At 40.1% G+C, this 13890-nt stretch overlaps 1 protein-coding gene across 1 annotated transcript in view; it reads left to right on the forward strand.

Annotated features, from left to right (window-relative positions):
• The window catches only part of EFCAB6 (EF-hand calcium binding domain 6), a 253258-nt gene that overhangs the window by 93108 nt on the left and 146260 nt on the right, over positions 1 to 13890 (forward strand). The window contains exons 10-11 of the mRNA XM_057743330.1: positions 8742 to 8852; positions 10908 to 11013. Of these exons, the coding sequence (XP_057599313.1) occupies positions 8742 to 8852; positions 10908 to 11013 (217 nt within the window). The remainder of the gene's footprint in view (positions 1 to 8741; positions 8853 to 10907; positions 11014 to 13890) is intronic.

Below are 13890 nucleotides of genomic sequence, written 5' to 3' on the forward strand. Positions count from 1 at the left end.
GCAACCTCTGATCCGCTCTCCGTCACTGTCACAGTAGTTTGTCCATATCTTGGACTTCTCACAAATAGGATCATACAGTATGCAGTCTTTTGTGTTTGACTACTGTTTTCACTTTCCAAGTTTTGATTCGTCCATATTCCTGCACATCTAAACATTCCACTACTTGTTATTGCTGAGTAGTAGCCCATGGTATTGATATTCCACACTTTGTTTATCCTCTTGGCAGTTCTCTATAATGGGGACATTATAGAAGATGCTGCTGTGAACATTCACATACAGGTCTTTGTGTAGACGTGTTTTTATTTCCTTGGGTAGAATACCTAGTAGTAAAATTGCAGGATTGTATGTTGAGTGTATGTTTACACATTTATAAGACACTGTCAAACTACTTTCCAAAGTGGCTGTATCCTTTTGCAGTTCCACCAGCAATATGTAAGAGTTCTAGATGCTCCACATCCCCCCCAATGCTTGGTACTGCCAGTCTTCCTAATTGTAGCCATTCTAGTGTGTGTAGAGCTATCTCTGTTTTTAATTTTCGTTTTTCTGATGACTAATGATGTTGAAGCTCTTTTCATGTGATTATTGGCCATTCAAATATCTTCTTTTGTTAAGTGTCTGTACAAATAATGTGTCCATTTTTACTGGATTTTTTGTTTTCCTGTTATTGATTTGTAAAGTTCTTTGTATGTTCTGGATGTGAGCTTTTTGTCAGATACATATTTTTCAAGTATTTTCTTTCTGTGTGGCTTGCGTTTTCATTTTCTTAGCTCGGTCTTTTGAAATACCAAAGTCTTCTTATTTTGATGAAGTCCATTTTATCCATTAAAATTTTTTATGGGTAATTTTTGGGGGGTTCATTTTCAGAAATCTTTGCCTAACCCAATAGCACAGGATTTTATCTTGTTTTCTTCTAGAAGATTGATAATTTTAGCTCCTACATTTAGGTCCATTGCTGGTTAATCTTTGTGTATGGGTCAAGGGTCAAGGTTCACTCTGTTTCTGTATGAATATCCATTTGTTGAAAAGGCTATCATTTTCCCAATGAATTACTTTGCACCTTTGTGAAAAATTAATTGACCATATAAGTGTCAGTATGTTTCTGGACTCCAGTCTCCTCCAGAAGATATAAGAATACATCTATTCTTACATCAGTACCACACTGTCTTGATTACTGTAGCTAAGTAGTTAAGTCTTGCAATTAGGTTGTATAAATCCTCTACAGTTGTTCTTTTCTTTCAAAATTGTTTGACTATTCTAGGTTCTTTGCCTTTCTATGTATTTATTTTAGAATCCATTTGTCAATATGTTAAAAAAAAGAAAGAAAGAAAGCAAGACTGCTAGGATTTTGATTGGGATTATACTGGGGAGATTTGCTGCTTTAATAATATTAAATTTTCACTCCATGAGCATAGTACATCTTTCCATTTATTTAGGTCTTTAATTTCCCTAGGCAAGGTTTTGTTGTTTGCAATGGTTAGATCTTGCACATATTGTGTTATATTTATTCCTAAGTATTTTTATTTTTTGATGCTAATGTAAATGGAATTTTTTAAATTTTCATTTTCCAACTATTTATGGCTAATACTAACAAATAAAATTGATGTTTTAATATTGACTTAGAATACAGTGACCTTACTAAATTCACTGATTAATTTGTTCTAATACCTTTATTGTAGACTCCCTAGTGTTTTCTAAACAGACAGTCACGTTGCCTACAAATAAAGGAAAGCTTACATCTTCCTTTGCAATCTGTATGCCTTCTATTTCTTTTTCTTGCCTTATATTACTGGGTAGGACATTAAGTACAATGCTGGGCAAACATGGAGAGATTAGACAGCCTTGCCTTCTTCCCGAGCTTAGGTAGAAACCATTACATCTTAAACTGTAGTGATGTTAGCCACGGGTTTCTTGTAGATGTCCTTAGTTAGTTAGGTTAAGAGATTTCCTTTCTATTCCTATTTTGCTGACTTTTTAAAAACCATGTATGCTGATTTTTGTGAAATGCTTTTCCTGTATCTATTCTGATGATAATGTACTTCTTCTCCATTATTCTATTAATATTGTGAATTACATTGATTGATTTTCACATGTTAAGCCAACCTTGCATCCTGGGATTAAACCCCACTTGGTCATGATAGATTATCTTTTTTATATATTATTTGATTTTATTTGCTAAAATTTAAGTTTTTTTGCATCTTTTTTCATGAGTGATATTTGTCTAAAGTTGCCTTTTCTTATAAATTTTTTTGGGGGGTTTGAGATCAGAGTAAAGCTGGCCTTGGAAAATGTGTTGGGAAATGTTTCCTTCTCTGTTTTCTGACTGACACTACTACTACTACCACCACCACTGCTACTACTACTGTTATTATTTTCCTTAATTGTTTGATAGAGTTCATCTGAGAGGCCATTTAGGCTTGAAGTTTTCTTTGGAGGAATATTTTAAATTACAAATTTGAGTTTAAAAATTAATATAGAACTATTTAAGTTTTCTATTTCTTCTTGGGTCATTTTTGGTAATTTGTGTTTTTCAACAAATTTCACTTTGTCTTAGATATCAAATGTATAAAGCTACTCATAATATTCCCTCAATATCCTTTTCTAAAATAACTTTTTTATTTTAGTACAGTTTCATATTTACAGAATTATTGTGAAGATAGTACAGAGAGTTTCAGTATATTCCACGCCCAGTTTCCCTTATTAACATTTTACATTAGTATGGTACTTTTTTTTTTTACAATTAATGAATTAACATTGATACAGTTATTAACTGAAGTCCATACTTTATTATTCATGTTTCCTCAGTTTTCCCCTAACATTCTTTTTCCTGTCCCAGGGTACCATCTAGGGCACCCCATTACATTTAGTAGTCATGTGTCCTTAGCCTCCTCTTGGTTCTGACAGTTTCATATATTTTCCTTGTTTCTTGCCAGTTTTGAGGATTACTGGTCAGATATTTTATATAATGTCCCTCAGTTGGGACTTGACTGATTAGACGAGGGTCATGGGAAGAAGACCATGGAGGTTAAGTACCATGCTCATTATATCGTATCAAGGGTACCTAGTATCAGTATGACTTGTCACCATTGATGTTGACCTTGATCACATGGCTTAAGTTAGTATCCTTTTTCTATCAGCCTATCTGTGTCTTTATGTTAAACGTGTCTCTTTCATGACAGCATCTATTTGAATCTTGCTTTTTAAAACTCTATTCTGATAGTCTCTATCTTTCAATTGAAGTGTTTACTACATTAATATTTAAAATAGTTATTGACATGTTTGGATTTGGATCTCCCATTTTTTTTCTCCTTTTGCTTTTTGTTTATTTTTTCCAGCTTTGTTTTTAGATTATTTGAATTTTTTAAGAATTTTATTTCAGTTTTCTTAGAGTGTTTTAGATATACTTCTTTGCATAATTTTAATGCTTGTTCTATGGATTATAGTATACATTTGAACTGTTCACAGTCTGTATACAGTCAAGTGGTACATACTGTACCACTTCACATAAAATGTAGAACCCACGTAGGCATGTAGGTCTATACCCTGCTCCCCGTGTCCTTTACACGATGGATAATATGTGTATTAATAGTATATCTACCTGCATTATAAACCCCACAAGATCATGAGGTTTGCTTTTGTTTGTTTGTTTTGCTTTAAATAGCCATAAAGAAATTAAGAAGAAAAGAGCAAAAAAAAAAATAGCTTTTTGTATTTTTTCAGATGTTTACTATTTCTGATACTCTTTTTATTGCTTTCTGAGGAGCCAAGGTGTCCATCTGCTATATTTTCCTTCAGCCTGAAGAACTTCCTTTGTTGAGGTATAGGTGTACTAAAGATAGATTCCTTTACATTTCTTTTATTAAGAAATGTCTTTATTTCTACCTCATTTTAAAAAGATATTTATTTATTTGTGGCTGTGTTGGGCCTTTGTTGCTGAGTGTGGGCTTTCTGTAGTTGTGACAAGTGGGGGCTACTCTTCATTGTGGAGCACAAGCTCTAGGCACATGGGCTTCAGTAGTTGCAGCATGTGGGCTCAGTAGTTGTGGCACACAGGCTTAGTTGCTATGCAGCATGTGGGATCTTCCCAGCCCAGGGGTCAAACCCACGTGCCCTGCACTGGCAGGTGGATTCTTAACCACTGCACCACCAGGGAAGTCCTCTACCTCATTTTTGCATGATATTTTCTTAGATTGAAAACTCTTGGGTAACCATTCTTTCTTTCAGCACTTTATTATTGTGTTCTACTCCTTTTGGCTTCCATTGTTTTGGATAAGAAGTCATCTGTCGAATTGTTTGTCCTCCTGTATGTAATGAGTAATTTTTCTCTTGTTGCATTCGGGATTTACCCTTTGAATTTGACTTTTAGCTTTATGACTGTGATGTGCCTTGGCCTGACCCTTTTCATGCATGTACTGCTTAATGTTTGTTGAGCACCTTAAATCTGTAAATGTATACCTTAATCAAATTTAGGGGAAATTTTGGCTTTTATGTCTTCAAGTATTTTTTTTTCTGCCCTGTTCTTTCTCTCCTCTCCTATGTGACTGCAAGTACATACATGTAAGACTGTCTTATGTCTTTGAGGCGTTATTCATTTTTTAAATATATGTGTATTCTGTGCTTGTTATATTGGGTGGTTTTGGTTGATTTGTATTTAAGTTCACTCATTCTCCCCTCTATCCTCTCCATTCTTTTGTTAATTCCATCAAGTGATTTTTTAAAAATTTCAGATACTGTTTCTATGATTCTAAAATTTCTATTTAGTTCTTTTTACTATGTCCATTTCTCTGTTGAGATTTCTTATCTTTTGACTCATTGTAGGCATGTTTTCATTTATTTCATTGATAATACTTATAATCATTGCTTTTAAAATCCTTGTTTTAATAATACCAACATTTGGGTTATTTAGGACTCCTCTCAGATGACTTTCTTTTCTCCTTACCAATGTTTCATTTTCCTGGTTTTTTGTATTGCTGTAATTTTACATTCTGTCTTGGAAATTTCGAACGTTAAGTTGTGGAGACTCTAAATTCTGTTATAATTACTTCTTCAGTGAATGTTGTTTCTTTTGTTTTGGTAGGCACTTAACTTGGTTGAACTCAAGCTGTGTATTGTTTCTTGGGTGGCAGTTCTGGTCATAATTCAGATCTTTTGTGTTTAGCTACACTATTTTGTGTAGGTTCTGATCATGTGAAATTCAGGAACAGCCAGAAATGTGGTGGGACAGAATTTGGGGACCCCTCTCTGGCTCTCTCTCTCCCAGAATTTCCTCTTTCTGTCTAGGTTTATGGTTTACCTGGGTTTGGTCTTCTAGTTTTCCAGGCTATAAAGGCCACTTTTTTTTTTTTTTTTTTTGTATTCGTGCCTTTTCCACCCCTCATGCTGCAGTGCCTGGCCAGGGGCTGGTTGCACTGAAAATAGTGCACTCACAACTCCACTCCTCTCCGCATGGATTTCCCACCAGAATCTGCCCACTTCTGCTCACTCTATAGTGCTTTTAGGTAGCTGCTTTTGGTATTATGCCCAGAGTTTGTTATAATTATCTGTAGGAGGATTGGTCCAATAGGATTACTGGAAGAAGTCAAGTTAATATTTTCATATTAATTTGTATATGCAATTTATGTTTTAAGAATATTAACAATTTGTTTGTAAGTCTGTTGTTTGGCTCTTATATTTCTGGTATACAGAAGTTTTTTATTTTGATGTAATTAAATAAAATTAAATAAGTTTGTGATTTCTTAAGTTTTGCTAAAAAATCCATTCTCATTCAAATACCAGATGAATATATGTGTAGATATTTTTGTTTGTTTTTTCAGTGGTCATAGTTTTTACATTTAACTTTTTAATTTTTTTGAGTTTATTTTAGTGTATGGTATGGAGTGAAGATCTAATTTGATATTTTTCCCAAAGAGCAAGGTAATTTCCTGAACATGATATATGTAGCTGATCCTATTTTTAATAGTAGCCACAGTGTTTCCACTATAGAAAATTATTTTTTAACTTACCAAAAATTAAGGTGAAAATATATAGCATTAACAAACTATATAAAAATAGTGGTTAAAGCCTGGGGAAGAAAGGTTGAGTACGAAAGATGAAGCTTTGTTTCGTATGTGAATAGCAGTGCATTAAACCGCTGTCACAATCTACTTATTATATGTTGCCATGTCCGTACGCCTAGTGAAATCAGTTAGCCAATCAGTCTCTCTGCTTCTCATGACCACATACATAGTGCTAATTACAGAAGTAGAAGTAATAACCGATCAAGCGTTAGCTGCTGTAATCATAATCATAATCGAAGTGCTATACAAGTGTTAACTGCTAATGATATTAATACTTAGGTAGTAATGAATGCTATAAAGGATAGAGACATAGTGCTACAGGGCACATAGCCCTGGTTATGGAAATAAGGGAAGGCTTCCTTGAGAAAGTCATGATTAAGTTGAGACTTGAAAGAGCGGTAGAATTAACCACCTCCAGTGCGGGAGGTAGGTGGTGAGGGGGAATGTGGCAGCTGGCAAAGGCAGCAACAAGTGTCAGGGGCCAGTAGCGAGGAGCACAAGCCTTCTGAAGAACCGAAGGACCAGCATGGCCAGAGCCAGGAGAGCAAGGGGCAGCGTGACACGGGGCGAGGCTGCAGATGCCAGTAGGGTCAAAGTGTGCAGGCTGTATGTTACCAGAGGATTTTAATTCTTATCCTAAGAGCGGTGGGAAGTCATGGAAAGGTTTTAAGCAAGAGAGTAATCTGATCACATATGCATTTCAAAAAGAGCAGGCTGGTTGAAGTATGAAAATATTAATATTTTGTGGAATATTAATAGTGCTGGAAGACGAGAGTAGGTACAAGGAAACCAATTAGGAGATTATCGTAATAATTCAAGTGAGAGAAGATGGTCGCTGGGCACGGTACATGGATGCGTGAATGGATGGATGGTTGGATGGATGGGTGCAAAAGTAACCTCAGTTGAGCTGCAAGACTCATGGACTGTAATCTCTTTTTTTAATTAATTAATTTTTATTTTTTAAAAATGTATTGGCTGTGTTGGGTCTTCGTTGCTGCGCTCAGGCTTTCTGTAGTTGTAGAGAGTGAGGGCTGCTCTTCGTTGTGGTGCATGGGCTTCTCATTGCTGTGGCTTCTCTTGTTGTGGAGCACAGGCTCTAGGCACGTGGGCTTCAGTAGTTGTGGCACACCGGCTCAGTATTTGTGGCTCATGGGCTCCAGAACGCAGGCTCAGTAGTTGTGACACACAGGCTTAGTTGCTCCGTGGCATGTGGGATCTTCCCAGACCAGGGATTGAACCCGTGTCTCCTGCACCACCAGGGAAGTCCCTCGTAGACTGTAATCTCAAGGCAACTTAATTTTCTTGCCCACTGTCCCTTTAAATTTTCTCAGTTGGATTAGTTCCCTGGATGAAAACATGAGCAGACTTTGATTTTTCTGGTGTGTCTCAGATCACACCAAGAGCCTCAGCGTAGTGACTGCGATTGCAATAGCTAGTCTCACATCATGGTCAGAGCTGTAGACTGGATTTAAATGTGAATCGTGTTCCCCACCCAGTGAGGGCCTGTTGCCGGCAAGAATAAAGAGCGTGCAGGTGGCCTCTCCTCCCTGTCCCCATGGGCTTTGCACTTCGCTTCCTTCCTCATATTGCAAACTCCTTCTGATGCATGAAGGACGGGAGCGCCCAGAGGAAGGGGAGAAAGAAAGGGGAGCCGGAAAGTTCCTATTGGCCTGGCTGTGCTGCGAGCTGGACGCTGCACTCTCTGGGCCCAGCGGCTGTCTGTCTGAAGGTGTTTCCTTTCATGAGAGCCTTCGTTGGGTCTCTGAGTGTCACACTTGCCTCTCACACCCACAGGTTTTTTGATGAAGGCAAATGCCTCTCCATCTCAGCTGATTGCTTGTTCTTTCCTCAGCCCCTGGGAGCCTGGAAGTAGGGAAGGAAAACTTTCCTTATTAAGATCTGTTCATTCGTGCAGGTGGCCTTCTCGGGCAGGACCAGGTGACCCTGTGTATTTGTGTGCACAGACACGCACCCTTGCTCTCTCTTTTGTGGCCCACGTCAGGTTCACAGGAGACCCTCACGTGTTCTTTCCCTGAAGACTCTGTGAGTCAGCCAACGGTCTTGCCAACCCCCCACCCCCACCTCCATTTTCAGTCAATGGCTAAGCAGCTTGTCTCTCGTCTGCAAGATTTCTGCTCTGTGAGGGAGTCAGGCACTGATACGTTAGACGCCCCGTGGCAGGGGCACCCATCAAACTCCCACGTAGAACAGTTCTTCCCACAAGGCTTGGGGTGAGGGCTACATATCGTCCAGGCTACCTCGTGCTGGGCTTGGGTCTCACCCAAGCATATCCAAAGCTTTTCTCCCAAAATCTTCTCTCTTATTCTTCTATTTTCTGGACCTAGAACATAAACATCTTGGGGCCTTTATTCTGCCTACCACTCTAATTGAGCTCTTCAAATGAAGAATTGTATCATGAACATTAGAATTTTAATCAAATCCTTTTGCTTCTTCCTTCAGTGTATGCTACTGCTAACAATATAGAGACACGGAGATGTATAAGCAGTTTGGTTTTGCCTTGCTTTTAAAAAATCAATTTGTAGTATTATTTTACTAAATTATTTTGTTTACCTTAGATATGAAACTTCATATAAATTCAGTGCTGCCATTTTCAATTCAATATTAAGCATCTAATCCATGCAGTGTTATCAAAAAAGTTTAAATACCATTTTTGTTTTTTTAATCCAGATTTGGACTTAAAACCACCACTAAAGTCAATTGGAAGCAATTCCTAACATCATTTTATGAGCCTCAGTGGTTGGAAGCTAGCCATAAAATTCCCCTGACAAAAAGAACTAGGTATGTAAAAAAAACCAAAAACCAAAAACTAAACTAAACTAAATTTTGGTTACACATATGTCAGAGGTTAGAGAATATCTGAATCACTTTTTTCTTCATTTATCGAATGACAAATTAGTCTTCATCAATAATTACCAACTTTTAAATAATAATGTATTGCTGATAAATTATTTTCCATGTATTTTTCTTATTTAAGGTTGCCTTAAACTATAAGGTAGGTATAATTATTATTCCAATTTCTAGATGAAAAAATAAGACTATAAGGAGTCTTCACTAGTCATAGGCTTAGTGAGTCTCAGAGGCGGAAATGGAGCCCAGATGCCCTTGGTACACACACCGCCCTGCCAGTGTCACTCTCTGAGCCCGAAGTGTATTCTTGTAAAATTGTGTCTAAACACATATTTGTTAAGGATTTTATGGAAAGGAGCAGCGGATGTTAACTTGTTTTCCAGACGCTCTCTGCATGGTGCACGTATTGTGGGTTATTTGCCTTGACTGCCATTATTTCTGTTTTCATTCTAATGTCTGTTACAACCTCAGATTTACATTATCACATAAATTGTGGTGGGGGCCGCAAAACATGAAAAGTACTTAATAATATGACATTTTAGAATTTAGACTTTGGCTCTAAGAACTGTTTTGTTTATGCTGATGTACACCTTATATTGATTGCCCTACATGAATCTTAAAGAAAAAACAGCCTTTATAACCTCGGCATGTTCATTAAAGCACTGTGCTCTTACTGTAAAGTGAAATATACCACAGAGTTAATTCCCGTTTCGCGGGGTCCTAGCCCTGTCTCGGGGATTTGTGAATATTTAATGAACTGCCCTGGTCACCAGCCTTCCAGGTATTCAGAGCCCCCTGCCCTCCCCACTCATTCCATTCCTGGGATGCAGCTCTCTGAGTCCATTTCTTAAGTGAAGTTACTTCTGTTTCTTTACCATTTTCTTGTCTCATAGCACCTTGTCCAAGACTGTAGGAATTAACCTGTGAATCTTACTTACTTTAAAACAGTGGTTCTCAACTGGGGACAGTCTTGGTCCCCCAGGAGACACTTCACAATGTCAGGAGACATTTCTGGTTGTCCCTGTTCATGCCCGTGCTGGTGGTCTTCGGAAAAGCCAGGTTCCAGCGAGTCACACGAGGAACTCAGACTCAGCATTTCCGCCACTTCATATGTTTCTTAAAAGTGTTGTAGGGGTGTGCGTGTTTATATGTTCTCACACAACGGGAAAGAGCTAAGACGGCTGTACAGATGTAGGGATGTAGCAGTAAACTCCCCTAAAGGATTTGAGAGTTGTTCAGAGCCTGTCTGATTCACGGTCATTCCTTATTTAGTGGGAAATGTCAGACTGTCTAATTGAACACTGAAAAGGGAGGCCAACAGGTGTATGTCGTTAGGAGATTCTCCAGCCCCCTTTCTGATCCGAGCCCCTAGTGATGTTGGCTTTGATCTCCAGCGTGGATGATCATGGGCCTTCAAGCATACATGCAGACTGCTGGCCCTGAGCTCAGGATGAAAGCAAGAGGCAAGAAGGGGAGAGGGGTCCAATAACATAGGTGGTCATGGCGGTCATGGCCATAATCAACAGGCAGGAGAGGTTGCGAAGGTTGACATCCTCACTGGTTCAAAACTGGAAACGTGTGCCCTCAGTTATCACGTGGGCGAGTGGGCTACAGCATGCTGCCCGTGCAAGGAGGTGTTGGTCTCCACAGTGATCGTAGTGTCTTTCCTGGTCTTTTTTGAGACCAAAGGCACAGATTGGCAAGAGGGCTGGCTGCAGCTACTCAGCAGGGGAAGAGGCGAGTGATGGCTCAGCAAAGCTAATTGACGCCTGTGGGAATTGCATCCACGCCGGCTCACTTATTAGGTACCGCGCTAAACGGTGACAGATGGGCCCGCACAAGCACGTGACACTTTGAGAGAAGGAACCATCCAGAAATAAAGCACTATTATAGCTGTTGTTAGGGCGATTGTGGTTTTTTTTTTGCTTTAAGAACAAAGTTCAAGAATATAATCTTATTCCTGTTTTTCTCTTAATTCTCCTGTAGTGTCAACTCTAGAAATCAATTTTGCAAGGAAAACATTATCACAAAGTTATTTAGATGTGAGGATCACCATACGTCATTGAAGAAAGCACTGCTGATCATCAACTCTGTAAGATTTTGAAACCCCTCTCTGGTGAAAAACTCACCGTTTTGAAGACTAACGCTCAAAAAAGGACCAATAAAAACTGTATATTCATTCACTCATCCACTCAACAAATATTTTTTGAGCTCCCATCATATGCTAGGAATTGTTCTGAGTCTTAGGGATACGGAGCCTCACCTCAAGGGTTGGGCCTGGTTGGGAGGATGGAAGACGTAAAATTTAGTGCAATATCGTGAGAACAGCGTGCGTCAAGATTGTTAAGAGTGGAGGAACTAGTCATCATTAGCTGTTTAATTGAGCACCCAGCCAGACCTGTTGACCCTTCCTCCCCCTCCCCAACCTAGAGTTTGTGGGTTCATAACCAACCTGTGGCCCATAATAGGAACATTTTCTTAGTTCCAAAATAGCCTATTTAATTGCTTAATGGTACTGCAAAGGGAGGCTTATTCACGACTTTGCTTTAAACATCAGCTCCTGTCCCACTTTCACGTTAATTTTAGAAAGCAGCGTTCAGATGCTTTTGGTACGTGGCAATATTTCCCAAGTCAGTTATTTACTGAGCACATCCAATAACTGAATCTCTAGTAAATAACCAGGAATACGGTGGATTACTTTGCCTGACTCAAATATGAGCGTGTACAGAAGAGGAGTGACTCGGCCTCAGTGTCCACCTTGCAAAGACCGCTGACCAAGGGGCAGTCTGTGCTGCGGGGCAGGGCTCTGGGGGGCTCCCAGGGCCTGGAGGTGGACTTAAGGGTTTGGGGTTTGCTCTCTGCTCTGGAGGCCACAGCTCCACGCCTCTGTCCATCTAGAATGCTGCCGCATGATGTGGATTCCGAGTTTGGGGTTCTGCTTTTCTGGGGGAAACGCTTTAGCTGGAATACCAGCTGTAATTCATCTGTACACCTAGATGACCTGTTGCCTCAGGATGCACAGGAAGAGCGACACGCACTGTGTGCCAGGCCCTGTCTTCAGTGACCGTCTCATGTCTGCTCAGCTCGGCCTCTCAACACCAGCGTTATCCTCGTGCGGTGCTTCCGTGTCATCCTCATTTGCTGAGGAAAGGAGCGGGGTGGAGGGGGTGAGCGCCCGGCCTGAGGCTCCCAGCTAGTGGAGGGGGGCGCCGGGATTCGAAGCAGCCGCTCCAGAGACGGCGAGCTCCAGCCCTGCGCTGAGCCGCCTGCGAGCTTCAAGGTAAACGAAGGCGTCTGTGTGTCCACCCACCTCGGCTTTTAGCAGTGTTCTGGGGCAGTAATTTAGTTAAAACCAGTGAAATCTTGATCGCGGCGCGTGGAGGACTGTAGCGATGCCATCGCGCCAGACAGTCTAACAGTCAGCGAACAGACTGACGGACACACGCACGAGAAGGGGGGGTCGCATGCCTGCCCCACGCCGGGCCCGGCCTCGGGCACGTAGACTGAACCCACAGACGGGTAAGGCGAAGTCCCTGCTGGCCATGAGCCCACCCTCTGGAGCGTCAAACGGCAGCCGCGGCGGTGAGGTACCTGAGAGCGGCGGAGGGCGGGGTTTCCAACTGGGAACCCCACCCCACCACCCTGACCGTGTGCCTGGGTCTTGGCCACATTCTGGGGCCTGGAAGGAGAAGGAGAGCAGAGGGAGAGAGCCGGGCGTGGGCAGGAATGGCATTTTGCCTGACCACCGAGGACAGCCTGGGTAGTAGGTCCTCCCCGTGTGTAGAGAGAGCACAAAACTGTTAAAAGACTGCTTCAGATCCGCCCCAAGGCCTCCTCACCCCACCACCCTGGTCACTTGCACTTATGTCAGCTGTGGCTAGTTTTCTAGCACCTGGAAACAACTTGTACCCTGCCTGTTCACGTTCTCTTATTCTTGGTGTTATCATTTGCAGCTCACATGATTTTATAAGTAGAAAGTCCAAAAGAAACTTCCAAAAAAGATTAGAATTAATAACAGAGTTGATTGAGGTCATTGAATACGAGGTCAATATGCAAAGATCAATAATATTTCTATAAACTGCAGTTAGCAATTAGAAAAAGAAGTTTTAAAATATCATTTCTTGTAATATTAAAAAAAACCAAGTGCTTAGAAATGTATCTAACAAAAAATGTACAAATTCTCTACATTGAAGGCTACAAAGATTGCTTATACAAATAGCCATCCTTTACAGACTTTCAGAATGTATAGGAGGAAGGAACACTTCTCAACTCATTCTCTGAGGCCAATATTATCCTGATACCAAAGCCAGACAAAGAGATCAAAAGAAAAGAAAACCACAGACCAATATCCTTCATGAATATAATTGCAGAAATTCTCAACAAAATATTAGCAAACAATCTAGCAACATGTAAAAGGAATAAATGCTGATGACCATGTGAGATTTATCCCAGGATTGAGAGTTTGATTTGACTTCCAAAAGATCAATGAATGTAACACACAGTATTAATAGAAACAAGGACAGAACTGCATGATCATAGGTGCAGAAAGATATATTTGAAAAACTCAGCACTCATTCCTGATGATGACTTTGACCCAACCAGGAATAGAAAGAAATTCCCTAACCTGATAAAGGGCATTTATGATAAACCCAAAGCTAAGATCACAGTTGATGGTAAAAGACTGACTACTTTCCCCCTGAGATCAGGAAAAACACAACGATATCAGCTCTAGCTACTTCTTTTCAACATTATGCTGAAGTTCTAGACAGTATAATCAGGAAAGAAAAGAAGTAAAATGCATACAGATTGGGAAGAAAGAAGTAAAACTGTCTTTATTCACAGACAACATGATCTTGTATTACAATAGGAAATTCTAAGGAATGCACACCAACTGCTAGAACTGATAAATGAATTCATCAAGGTCACAGGATACAAGATCAATATACAAAAGTCAGTTATATTTCTATAA

Source organism: Hippopotamus amphibius, chromosome 7 (genome assembly GCF_030028045.1).
Source record: "Hippopotamus amphibius kiboko isolate mHipAmp2 chromosome 7, mHipAmp2.hap2, whole genome shotgun sequence".
Taxonomy (NCBI): domain Eukaryota; kingdom Metazoa; phylum Chordata; class Mammalia; order Artiodactyla; family Hippopotamidae; genus Hippopotamus; species Hippopotamus amphibius.